The 13,350-nt window shown below is 39.1% G+C and overlaps 2 protein-coding genes across 2 annotated transcripts in view; one reads left to right on the forward strand and one right to left on the reverse strand.

Moving 5' to 3' along the window:
* EVI2B (ecotropic viral integration site 2B) overlaps positions 1 to 13,231 on the forward strand; it is a 36,773-nt gene extending 23,542 nt beyond the window's left edge. Inside the window, exon 2 of the mRNA XM_044054640.1 lies at positions 7,915 to 13,231. Coding sequence (XP_043910575.1) covers positions 7,942 to 9,324 — 1,383 coding nt within the window. The 5' untranslated portion in view covers positions 7,915 to 7,941 and the 3' untranslated portion in view covers positions 9,325 to 13,231. The remainder of the gene's footprint in view (positions 1 to 7,914) is intronic.
* The window catches only part of NF1 (neurofibromin 1), a 5,218,972-nt gene that overhangs the window by 1,483,242 nt on the left and 3,722,380 nt on the right, over positions 1 to 13,350 (reverse strand). The gene's annotated exons all lie outside the window — the stretch shown is intronic.

The raw sequence follows: 13,350 nt of genomic DNA on the forward strand, positions 1-13,350 counted from the left end.
TATATACCCATAGTGCATTAAAAATTTGAATTTCAAACCCCCTTCTGTACCCAATACAGCTCTTTGTAAAACTTGGCTCAAACATTTTAGAATAAAATGGCTCTTTGTTCCAAAAAGTTTACTGACCCCTGCACTAGATTGTAGCCTCAACTGGATGTGTACAGAGATAAAGCCCAGACTATAGCTCAGGTGACACAGGCTGGATAGGCAACTCAGAAGCTTGACAGCCCAATAAGGAGGGATGGGTGAAGCCCATCCTTAGGGGAGGGATCATGCTGATGAGATACAACACTTGCCAAAGCCTGCTGAAAACTAAGTCTGGGAATAACTGCTGGACTACACGGGGCACGAAGGCCAAGAACATATGACTTCCTAGAGGTCAGAGAGACTGGAGGGGGTGCTTAACGGCTGACGGTCACATCTGCCAATGGGACCCAAAAGAAAAAAATGCAGGACTGACTCGCAAAACTTGATCTCATAATCATACAATCTCTCCTCAGACTACCTGCCTCGAAAAACATTCAAATGACAGCATGACCTGTAGCCTAACAATGCCTTGGAAAAGAGATGATATTTCATAAATACCTGAACTCCATAAAATTAACATCATCTCAACTAGTAGTACTACCTCATTCCAGTGAATACAAGAAGAGTCACTGTGATTTACTTGTCATCTCTTCCTTCAATGACAGGAAAGAACTAATGAATTTTTGGGCTGGGCCCTCATGCAGCCTTCATTTTCAGATGCCAGAAATACACTGCTGTGAATATTATGCACTGCTAGAAGAGCACACTTGCTGGAAAGGCGTAAAGATGACAGTGGCTGAGTTGAATCTGTAGAGTTGAAGTTACAGTACAGTAGCTTATGTAATAACCTTTCACTCCATCGCTACCTAAAGTACATACTAAAAGGTCAGTGATAAGATGGTATCTGAAATGTGTCCCTGACTATCTTAATATCCACTATCCACATCATAACCTCAAATAACACTAACAAAACTCCCTCCTATCCATCTGCTCTTTTAACTACTCTTTTCTACATGACTTTTTATGTCTTCTCAAATAGTAACTGCCTTTAAAGATTTACTAAATACTATTCTCTCTTCTTTTTATTGAAAACTTACTCTCCTACATCCTGCTTAAGCTAGAGGAATACATTTACATTAACCAAACTGTCATGATGTTTCTTGTTCTAGCTTCATTATTACAGCATTTTCTTTTCCATTATACTGGATGTGTCTCACCCTACCTATAAGAATATGTAACTTGCAGCATTTAAGTGATTGTATTCATACCCTATTGCACACACCTTGTATACATGTTATCTGTATGCAAAATTGATTTGAGGAGTTTTTCTCCTTGGACATCTGCTGAAAAGGGGTTACTGCCTCATCAGACTTTCCCAGTAAACACATGTCAAATAAATATCTGCTCCAACTCTTGCTACTTCTCAAATGCCTGCTTATTTTTCTGTAGAAACCAGAGACAGAAACATTCGAGAAATTTGGCTATCAAACTGCACAGAAAGAGGGGTTTGAGTGATTCTTAATGACTCCCACTGTATGCTGGCAAGTGCAGTACAGTGTCCATCCATGTAGAGCACCAGTGCCGGTGAACAGCTGTCCATACCTGCAATGATCAGCTATAGTCCATGCACTCCTTTGGCAAGCTCACACTCCAAAGTCACTGTATGCATCTTGCACACTTTTAAGCTTTCCAAGGAAAGTCCTCAAAGCAGGATGTAATGAACATCTTCCCTTTTCTCTCAAGAGATGTGGAGTTGACCATTTGTTCCCAACACTGCTTGGTCGACTCCTATAGCACCCAAATCACTATGCAAACCTGCATCATCTTGGGTAGAGTCAGCGCTCCATCCTTCTGGGCCATAACCTGAGCTTTAAAAAACACATTTCTTAATCCTCTGGGATAAATAATTATCAGGTATGCATAAGGAACAACAAAGTCACTATAACCCAGAAATAAGTAGCTTTCTAAGACCTACATGAGGAGGAAGAGGAATGATATTACTGCACACACTTGTCTCTCTCTCTCTCTCTCTCTCTGAGGGGTAGAGTGAGGGACATGCATCTCACAGGCATGCTGCTAAAGATAGGTTTGTTGAGACCAGAAGGCTAATGTTAAGCATTGACTTCTAAGGGGTCAGGGACATCTGCAGGCATACACTATTTAAACAAATAAGTGACAGTCCTTTACTAAGCCAATTATATGCTAAAGCCCTTCTGGCATCACGATCTAAGCGTGGGGAACTATTCTCCAGTGGCTATTCAAATGAACGTCCTACCACAACTACATTCTCTGGAGCACAGTGGTCAAAAGTGACTGATGGTTGGAAGGTGAGGAAAGCAAAATGAAGGGACACAAAAATGTCCTACATTAGTAGATTAGCTAGATGTCAAATATTTAAATTCCAAAATATAAATTCTTCTAGTGGCCATTACTTTTTAAGGAGTTGAAAACACTTTCCTCAACCTTCCATTTGCCCTGTTCTCTTAAATTTTAATTGGTCAGTAACTGTAAGTCTATCAAGACTGTCTTCTGTATAGCAATAACCCACGCCTGGGTGTGGGTAATGCTGGATTTACCCACGGTTGGCGTGGTTTGGTCCCGAGGGCGAAGCCCGAGGGACCAAACAAAGCCAACTGTGGGTAAATACAGCATTACCCACACCCAGAAGTGGGTTATTGCTATTATACCATGACATTATTTAAGAAAAGAAACTCTTACTTTTCTTAAATAATGGCATAGTATAATGCCTGTTTACTGCCCTTCCGCAGATGTCTGGCATCCGCGGCAGTTCTGATGTACTGCGCGCCTGCGCAGTACATCAGAGCTGTGGGCAAAAGCAACGGAGAAAGCAAGATCTCCGTTGCTTTTTTTTTTACTGTTTTCGCTATGTTAAATGGGTTTAACATAGCGAGACAGTTTTAAAATAAGCAACGGAGATGTCCGTTGCTTATTTTAAAACTGTCTCGCTATGTTAAGCCCATTTAACATAGCGAAACAGTAAAAAAAGCAACGGAGATCTTGCTTTCTCCGTTGCTTTTGTTTAAAACCTGTGTCCCTATGTTAAATGGGTTTAGCATGAGACAGCTAAAATAAGCAACGGAGATCTCCGTTGCTTATTTTAAAGCTGTCTCGCTATGTTAAACCCATTTAACATAGCGAGACAGTGTTTTAAAAGTAGAGTTATACTAATGGAAAAAAGTCCGGGCGACCGGACGTTTTTCCATTAGTATAACTCGATTTACAATGTGCACGCTGGCCAATCAGCGTGCACGTTTTGGGGGGGGTCATGGTATAATATTACTTAATTAACACATGTATGATGAGCAGGGCATATACTTAAACACATTCCCATAACCCATGTATTTCTCATTAGCTCTTCTGTACTCAAAATGACAATACAAGGCCAGTGAAATAAGTCAAATGTTGAACCCACAATCAAATCTGTAATAGCCAAGGGTGACTTCTGTTACTTCACTTGTGCGACCTTCATTAAAAGATGCAACACATACTGGCTGACTTACTGGAAGATTACGAATCAATAATGAAAGTTCTGAAACTAAGAAAAACTAAATGTGATTCCCCATAAACACTAGTGAAATGAGGAAGTTAATGTCATACATACTTTTTTTTTTTTTTTTTTTTTTTTTTTTGCAGGAGGCAACCACCTTTAAACCCCCACACCCCCGCTACCAATAAATACACTGACAAGATCAATAATCCTCTGTAAAAAGGAAATTTTCCTACAGACAGCAATTTTCCACTTCATTTATTTACTTTTTAATGATAATTGCAATAAAGTTTCATACTTTCAAGGATCATGTTTCCATAGCAATGAAATTTGCAATGGTAACCTCACATGCTGTATTATCAACTGTGATATCCACAACACACACTTTAGGCATTTGGAAAACTCCCAAATCATCACAAGGATTTTTGCTGCACTGCTATTCCTTTGAAAAAAATATTTTTTAAATATATATTAAACTGACAATCGGTCAACAAGAAAAGCAAATGCTGAAGAAAATAGACAACATTCTTCTTTTAAATTTACATGCATTTTTGACAGAGAAGTATCTTTAACTGTCAATAGTTCAATCTACTAGTAAAGAGTGGTTTGAATCAACACACTGAAGCCGGGCATCAACACCAAGCACAGGTGTATATTACTTGACTTGATTAAATACATTGATTCTATATACTTTTTATTTATTTGAATTTAACTAGCATGCAACACTGATAAAAAATGACCAACTCAGTCTCAGCCTGGAAGCATACAAGGAAAATTATCATTACATGTAGACAGAAATGTTTTTTTCTAATTTTAAAGATACGGTTATGCATGCAGTAAAAGTCATAAATACTGATTATGTACAAAACGCATAGAAACCGGTACAACGTTATGTATATACATATTTACAAAAAAAAAACAACAGCAAAGATGAAAGTATGTGACTAGATAATTAAAATGGATTTGCATTATGTTGCTCTGTGGTACTGGATGCAAGTGTGAGTCTGACATACAGATGTTAAAGTAGCACATTAGACTGTAGTGAAGTAAAGGTAGAGGGAAGCAGACCATGTTAGGTTATTTAATCTGACTTAAGGTAATTACATTTTACTTTCTTAAGATGTTTAAGTTGGGAATGCTACATGCAGTATGAAGGAACATCTGAGAAGAGGTGGGAGTGATTCCCACAGTATGGCTGCAAGGGTTAAGAAGCTGTGATTACCACAGTGAAGTTCGGTTACTGGCGCGTGTATAGTGGGCAAGGGTGTGACTTAATTTCTTAGATTTTAGGTGGGTGTTTTTGGGGACAGTTAAGCTGGTAGGGAAGAGAAGGAGTTTGTTGCCAAGACTAATTAATTGGGAGCCCAAGATGATGTCAACTCGCTGTTTGACTGGTAACCACTTGGCTTTTTCAATGGTTTAGCAGTGGTGTTCATATCTGGGAAAGTGTTTAATGACTCTTCCAATTTTGCTGGAGACAGTTTCAGTGACTTTGCTGCTTTGTTCGGAGGCCACAGAGATGAGTGGAATGGCAGGCCAAATTCTAATTATCACAGTAAGACTCCTTTGCAATGGCTGATCATGCTGCATATGAGACAAAAAATTGGATGTTTTCTGGCCCAGAATAAGAGGTAGTAGTGCAGAGAATGGTGTTGTCGCCTCACAGCAAGAGGTTTCCTGGTTCAATCCTCGGCTGGGGAACCTTTTGCGGAGTCAGCATGGCCTCCCTGTGTTCATGTGGGTTTCCTCACACATTCCAAAGACATGCAGTAGGTGGACTGGACACTCTAAATTTGCCATAGGTGCGAGTATGTGGATGGAAGAATTATAGTGGTAGGGCTAGCCACCCAGCAGTATAAACCTTTGCTATAGATGATTGTTACTGTTGAAATAACACCCCAGCCCCATATGCAAAAATGGGAAAAGGGGTTGTGGATGGATGGCTGGAATGATTAAGAGTTACTTTTCTTTCTAGTATTCCCACTGTGGATGTAAAAGTTAAGGAATGGATATAGTCATATTTTTAGGTATTTAAAATCCCTAAAATGTAGGGACATGCTGATTTTACAAAATGTTTGCTTAACAACAGAGTATAGTTTTAAGTTTGTAATACATTGAAGCGTAGTCTTCTGTTGTTTATCTAGTCTAGGAGTGAAAGCAAGTTGGTTTGCAGGTCATGTCAGAGATGAAAGTGCGACGAGTGTAAAAGGATCACATCATCCACAGATTAGCATACACATCAGGAAAATCATAATGAAAATTGTTAATAAACATGGAAATTCTCAAGAGGCTAATACTGAGCCATAGCAACTTCCTTTCATGCAGGGATCTTTGTGGTGGAGGATCCTACTTTACACAGACAAGACAATCAGGTAAGTCCTGGTAACAAGGAATTACTTCAGGGCTAACGTCAATGCCAAACATATAGTTTACAAGGTCCCTATATTCTAAAAATCTCACCTAACAGAGTATAGTCACAGCACTGCAGCCTACCCAGAAGTCATGTTGTTTTGAAGACTGGAAGTTGCAATGGCTAATCTTCTGTAAAAGAAATATATAGAGTACCTTTTTTTTTGTTGTTGAGTATTTTACCTAGTATGGGTAGGAGTTAGTAAGGTTGGATTACTTAGGCAAACGCAACTACAGCTGACTTTTAAATGTCTGTTATAATACCAGGAGTGAGACAGAGAGTTGGTAAATAAACCGGGAGATAGACCATTTGAGCCACTGGGTACCTCAAAAAGGATCTGATTGAGGAGAGGTCAAATGTCTCTGTAATATATTAATTTAAGGTAAAACTGTTGGATACATGGTGGATGAAGGGGTGTGCCATGAAGAGGCTGACAGTTTCTAAGGGATAATGTATGGAGGTTTCTAAATTCATTAAGGAAGTCACCTGCACAATGTTTGGAGTAGGGGTTTGTTTGGCCTGTAGAAATCTATCTGTCTATTAGATGGCTAACTTATTTCCAGAAAGGTTTAGGTTTGTGCAGGAGTGTATTTTGTTATGTTGTCAGGTTAACATTATGCAGCCATACAGCTTGTTTAGCAAGATTTTTAAGTTAAGTGTAGTGCATCCTAGTGCTAAGTGAAGGTTCATGTTTCCATGTCTGCCATGTTCCATTGCTTGGCTCTACATGGGCTTTTAACTCATGTTAGACACTGATTATTACTAGGTTTGGACAGCCTGGAGATTATGGGGGAAAATGTATGTTGGATATTTAGCAGGTGTCCAGTTACAGTCTCTGTAGCTGTCTTAGGGTCTTGAGGTTAAGAATGTGTGACGAGTTGAAGGAGAAGAAGTGAAATTCGATCTTAATATTAGATTGCTTTTTAGGTTTGAAGAAAATAATTTTATGTATTTGGAAATTGACTGAACCAGTCATATTGAAGGAGTATGAGCCATAAGCTATGAGACACTTCATGGGTAAGTTTTAGGCTAGCTGCCCTTGCAGGCCATTTTAAGCCTAGCTAATTTCCCCTTTTGTACTCAAAATAATACATCCTATTTGGTTCCAGATTGGCCTTACCCATCTCATGGTCAATATTTATACATTACCCCTAATGAGAATAATTGGGATCATACCACAGATAATTTGAGGGGACTCTTGCATGGGATAACACATTTAAGAGCTGCCTCTGTGCATTAGTAGTACAGGGGGCAGACCCAGGTTAAATTTTCTGTTTCCCATCCACAGATCAAAGATGCACTTGAATATGGACAAGAATGAACTTTGTTTTATGTGAATGGGGAGTCTGCTCACACTTGATGGACTGTTGGTAATAACAATGTCAAGAAGATAGTTGATGAGAAGTTTAAAAGATTCATCGGGGGGTAGGGTGTTGTACCAGTTGAGTGACACTAAAGTCAGCTAGGAATTCTGAGGTAGATACATTCATTACTGTGAAGAAGGACGATAAGGTTAAAGTAAGCACTGATAATGTGTTTTTTGTATAGGTGCAGAGGATATGTTGTGTACTAGATTTTGGATTTTATTATGGAGCAGAGAAGTTAGCTAGTGTTAGTTGGTATTTTAGTCAACAGCCATTTAGGATGTGAATCAAAACAGGAGCTTGCTTTTGAAATTATTTCTAAGTTTAGATGAGATTTACAAAAGCAGAAGCATGACTTACTCCCCTCTCCAAAACCATTTTTGTTCCATGGAATGATCCGTTCAGTCTCAAACTCTCTTTTTATCACCAACCAACACTCTCAGTAAAGAAACAGCTTATACAACTGAGTGACAAAAGTACGTAGATTCAAGTAACTGTTAAATTTCACATCACAGTGATCACCAGCTTAAAGTAGCCATTTGTATATGAACAGTCACAATTAACCTAAATGTAATACCTTGCCAATTTTTTTATTTTTTTTCTAGGAAAATATATACTTATCTTAATGAAAAATGATCCATAACAAGATGATGCTGCAAAACCTCTACAGTACTATGCTGCTACTTTCATGTGGAAAAATACTGGGAGAAATGACTAGTGAAGAAACTACTTCCACTCAAGCCTTACTCACCAGTGTTAAAGCCCTAAACAGTACATCCGAAGAAGACAATCCCACATTTACTGTTTCAACATCTCCAAGTAACCTAAGAAAGCAAGCAGGAACTACAACTACAGACAAGCTACTGTATGGTCAAAGCACAAACCCACACAGTACAAGTCAGTTTGAGCAGCTAAATGATGGAACTACATCTCATCAGTACTTGAGAAATGACATATCTTCCTTTTCACCAGTAAGTACTGAAACAACAGTGGTAACTCATCTCAGAAATACAACCATGGCTTCTCAAAAAACAGCAAATGATGAAGCTTCTTTATTGCCTCAAATGTTCTCTCAAGAATACACAACTGAAATGCCCTTATCTTTGCAGCCAACTACTAACACATCACCAGCGACACAATCCACTACTACAGTACTGTCATCAACACAACCAGCTATTACAATGACCCAGTCTTGGCAACCTACTAAAGGAATGCTACCTTCAGAATTACCTAATGCAACAACAGTCCCACTAAAACCTACTGATAAACCAAAAGCATCAGTGCAGTCCAATCCTTCAAGTACAACTCTGCAAACTGCAAAACATGGAGAAAATGTAAGGCCTACTAAAAAACCAAAACCTAAGATCGGTTGGATAATGGGACTGTGCATTGGACTGATCTTAATTACTACAATAATAATCATATCTGTAATAGGAATTCTCAAGTGCTTAATGAAAAAAACAGTCACAGATCCAAACTGGGCAGGAACTTCTCCTTTTGCAGATGGACAAATTGAAACACGGCCAGCTGATGATGAAAAAGGAAACAGGCAAACAGTAATACAGAGCACACTTGCTACATTTCTGCCTCGCAAATTCAGTCATAAAAAGCCAATGCCAGTTGATTTCACCTTGCAGATGCAACAAATAACTGAAACTCCCACTAAGTTATCTAATGAGCACATAGTCATAGATGAAAATAAAGTGGAAACGAAAGGAGGAGAAAAAGCTGCAAAACTTACTTTGCCAAATAAAGTAGACACCCCTTCAATTCCTACACTAGAAGAGAAGGAACTTGTTCCATCAGTGTTACCTCCCCCACCACCACAACCAATCATCCCTATCATTCCTGTTGCCAAAGGTGAGTCAGCTGTAAAGCCAGTGCTTTCACCCTCACAAGAACTACAAATCTGTGATTCAGAAACTGGTCTTCCTTCCCCGCCACCACCTCCTATACAAGATGCTCCAGACTTAAGCATACTTCCACCACCACCACCACCACCAGAAGACAACTGATTTGAACAGGATATATCCTTATTAAATGTCAAATTATTCAGCAGATCATACCTGTAAAAGGCAAAAGTAAACAACTACAGCAATGAATCACCTTAACTCCCAAATTCTATCTTTCACAATAGTAATCAAGACCTAAGAAATTTACACTTTCATGTTTTTCTTGTTCCAAATGGAAACCTGTTGAGCAGCAGAACAATAGTCATTTTGCAACAAGCAGGAATAACGCACACACTAAATCATGTAAAATTAAAGACTGGGCCAGCTCCGATAGCATAAAGGAGAAAACCATTCCTACAACCCAGGCAACTAAACTGTGATTACCGGTTTAGGTGCTTGATGTAGCTGGCAAAGGGAGGATAATGAACAACATGTTAGTGGGGTGGAGCCAATCACCTAGTGCTGCTGAAAATCAAAGCAGAGTGTGGGTAGGCTGAGTGATTGGTCAGGACTTGTTGCAAGTTTGTCCTTGGGCCTGGTGGATGCAGGACTGCTCCCAGTGTCTACATCTCATTGTTCAGCAAGGTTACTAAGCATTAAGCAACACTGCCATGTTTCCAGGGATTGGGGTGGAGGTTCTATCCTGTACAAAGCTCACTTCTAAGAGCAGCACAGGTGAGTCTACTGCCTGTTCCTCTCCTGCAGGAAAAACTTTGCTAGTAGCTGAGAGTCTGGCGATCCTGGCTCAGGTGATATATACCAGGTTCTCTACAGTGTTGTCATGGACAAAAGAAGAAACAAGGCTTACAGGCAGCTGCACTGATTCAGATGACCGAATTGTCCCTTGATGATGACACTGACAAAAAAATTGCATATACACAGCCAAAGATGTTCAAATAGCATCTCAGTCAGCAAGTCCTTAGGCTTTCATTAGAACATCCAAATTAGATGGCATTTCTCTGGTAGCTTCCTGTAGGACTTGACACTTTCTAAATTCCTTGCAATGTCATATGCATACGTATACATTCAGGGAGCTCTTCCTCACTACTTTAAAACCACAATCCAAAATAAAAGTAGCAAGTGAGAACTTAATAACTGGCCAAATGATCTAAGAAACTTTTGTCCTCTTCCTAGTCATCAAAGATGCCAAGTACGAAAACAGACCTGCTAATTTAAGTGCTCTCAAACATAAGGAACTGTGTTAAATACAGGATGAATTGGATCCCACCTGGTGAAATGAAAACTCTGCACTGCACTTAATTTACCATTAATCCAATAAAAACAACTATAACATCCTGAATGAGAACTTGGTCATACAGACCAAGACTATTTGATGATGAATAGAGTCCAGCACTTGGGACAGACTAGAAAGAATACCTTAGGAGTGAGGTACTGAGAATGATTTATTCTAGCAGATGATAGTTAGGGTGCCTTCTCTTCTTGAAAGCATCTGCAATAGCCCTTTAAACCTTTAGTAAATAAACACATGGATTAAGATATTTCAAAGCGTAATGTTCATAAATTAAAATTTTCTGCATCTGACAAAACTCAGAAACCATTTGCTTGGTAGACAAATCAAAATGAGGCGAGAGAAAAGTCCCAAATGTATCAAGTACCAAACCAATGTCTGTGTTATAAGGAAGCCACAACTCGACAGTCATCTACCTAAGTATTCTGCATACCACAAAAACCTGAGAAGGATACTGAGGTTCTCTACTATTCTACGACCAGAAAGAAAAATAACATCCAATACAGTTATTCTGGGGCACATTCTCAGTAGCAACTTTCTACTAAAGTAACAGTCTTTTAAATTAATATGGCTAACTATCACAAAGGGATGGAACTTTGGAAGGTAGCTTGGAGGATGGAGGGATCAATAGCATACCCTGGTGAGAGCTGATGCTGCATCCAGGCATATTAACAGATGGGTCTCCACTGTTGCACATTGAAGGCAAGTTCTCCTTATCTGGTTGTGGTGTAATACAGTTTCAAGCACACAGCTAATGAAGATGTAGAAGTGGGATCATCTGTTTCTGATGGAGGGATGCCTTACTGGTCTGCATACATGTCTGGTTCTGCCAAGGTTGTTTCTTTTCACAAGTTTCTCTTCTGGAACTTATAATTTGATTGATAGCAATTCATCAGTTCTTAACAAGGGTAAAACAAGGCTGGGATGAATTTTCTGTTATGTTTCTTACTCAGTGAGGTTTTTCTTTACTTTCATGACTTAAGAGATCTGGGTCAGGAAAAGGACAATGCAATTTTTTTTGCTCAGCTAAGATGAAAAGAATGGCACCCTGAGACAGATATATCACTGAGCAACATGGTGTAGGTTAATTTAATATACAAAAACGAACCGCACAGCAACAGCCATTGAAAAAAAGAATTTATTCCTCCAGCACCTCGGCTTACTGTTGCCGAGGCGCTAGAGGAATAAATCATTTTTTTCAGTGGCTGTTGCTGTGCGGTTCATTTTTGTGGTGAAGCAATTTCCTGGTTGGTGTGGTCATTTCCTAATTTAATATACAACTCTGGACAACAGTCATTTCAGAGATGGTCATTAAGGGCTACACCAACAGATGCAGTCAGCCATGCCATAACTTACATTAGCTGATCTTGTCATCATCAGGGATTTTTCCCAGTAAAGGTCCTGTTTCCTTTAAAAAAGTAGCAAGTATAGAACACCAAAAGCAGACAGCAGACAGGGAACATATCCTTTTGTTCTCAAGAGGTCCAAATGCTAGAACACTAGAGATATGGATCACTAAGATGTCTGCATACTTTGGTTGTTAATGAATTACACAGGATACTACAGAAGCAGCAAATGGATGCTGGAGGTACTTTACAGCTGCCTGTATGGTAAGACTGGAACAATCTCTGATGATTATGTAGTATTAAGTATTTCTTTTAGCAATATATCATGAATACATTTCATTGCACTTGAGGTCTGAAAAATCCAGATGCTCTAGGATTTATCCCATAAAAACCAACAGCCTCATCATCTTCTCCAATTTTAGAAAAGCTCATACTAGGAAATGAAGCAGGTATTCCTGGAATACAAGGTCTTTATCTACCCCAAAATCCAGAGATTTGCAGCAGAAATGTGCAATAAAAAAGGGTCACTCACTGTTATTAGCCCCTCATTCAGAATATAATGCATAACAAGACAGAGGAAGAGTTGTTTCCAAAATTTTCACTAGCTAAGGCTACAGACACCAAAATATAAACTTTGGGTTACTCTCAATGCCTCGGACAGGCTGCTAACAATATGAAAAAGGGACCTTATCTCCCTAAAGGATAAACTGCCAAACACTGTTAATATGCTTGTTTACAATTTGCACACCATAGTTAAATGTCTGTTCATGACTGTTTAGGACTACCAAATAATTCTATACATAGAGGTTGACAAAAGAAGAAAATGGAAGTCCATGACCCACCAAAATTATGAAGGCCAGTAACTTCTCTTTTGGTGGGGAAAAGCAGGGAACTGGGGCATCACAGTGTAAAAGGGTGGCACTGTGACCACTGATTAAGAGTACTTCATTGTGACAGACACAACTTGAAGAAATTAGATAAGAAAAACAGCAACACTTTCTATTAAATAAATGGACTTGCTTCAGATGGTCATCTTTAAATGCTCCCTAAACAACTAGTAATGTACTTTTTTATTACCCGAGAAGGTAGAAGAATTATGCTTCATCCACTGCCACGGTAGAGGAATTATGGTTCTACAGACAATTTTCCTGATTCCCATACTAAAATTCTCTGTGTTGACATTTTCATAAAATGCTTGCAGAATTTGAAAACTTCTGGTTGGTAGTCTATGTCAAAGGGGGAAAAAAAAAAACATACCGCATGGCCATCTTCTTTGCAGATCCACTACATTAAGATGATGTCCAACTAGCTGCGCATTAACTTCATCAGTCAAAAAAAAAAATTGGAACCACCTCCCAAAAACTCTTAAACCTCACAAAACAATGAACTTATGTGCAAGGAGGGGAGACATTTTGCACTCTAACAGAACTATGACATCCCCCATCTCCCTTACTTTAACATACTAACTCCATGGTCACACTCCATGGGGAAGAG

The sequence above is a fragment of the Protopterus annectens genome, chromosome 13.part0 (genome assembly GCF_019279795.1).
Source record: "Protopterus annectens isolate FY-2018-M chromosome 13.part0, PAN1.0, whole genome shotgun sequence".
NCBI lineage: Eukaryota > Metazoa > Chordata > Ceratodontiformes > Protopteridae > Protopterus > Protopterus annectens.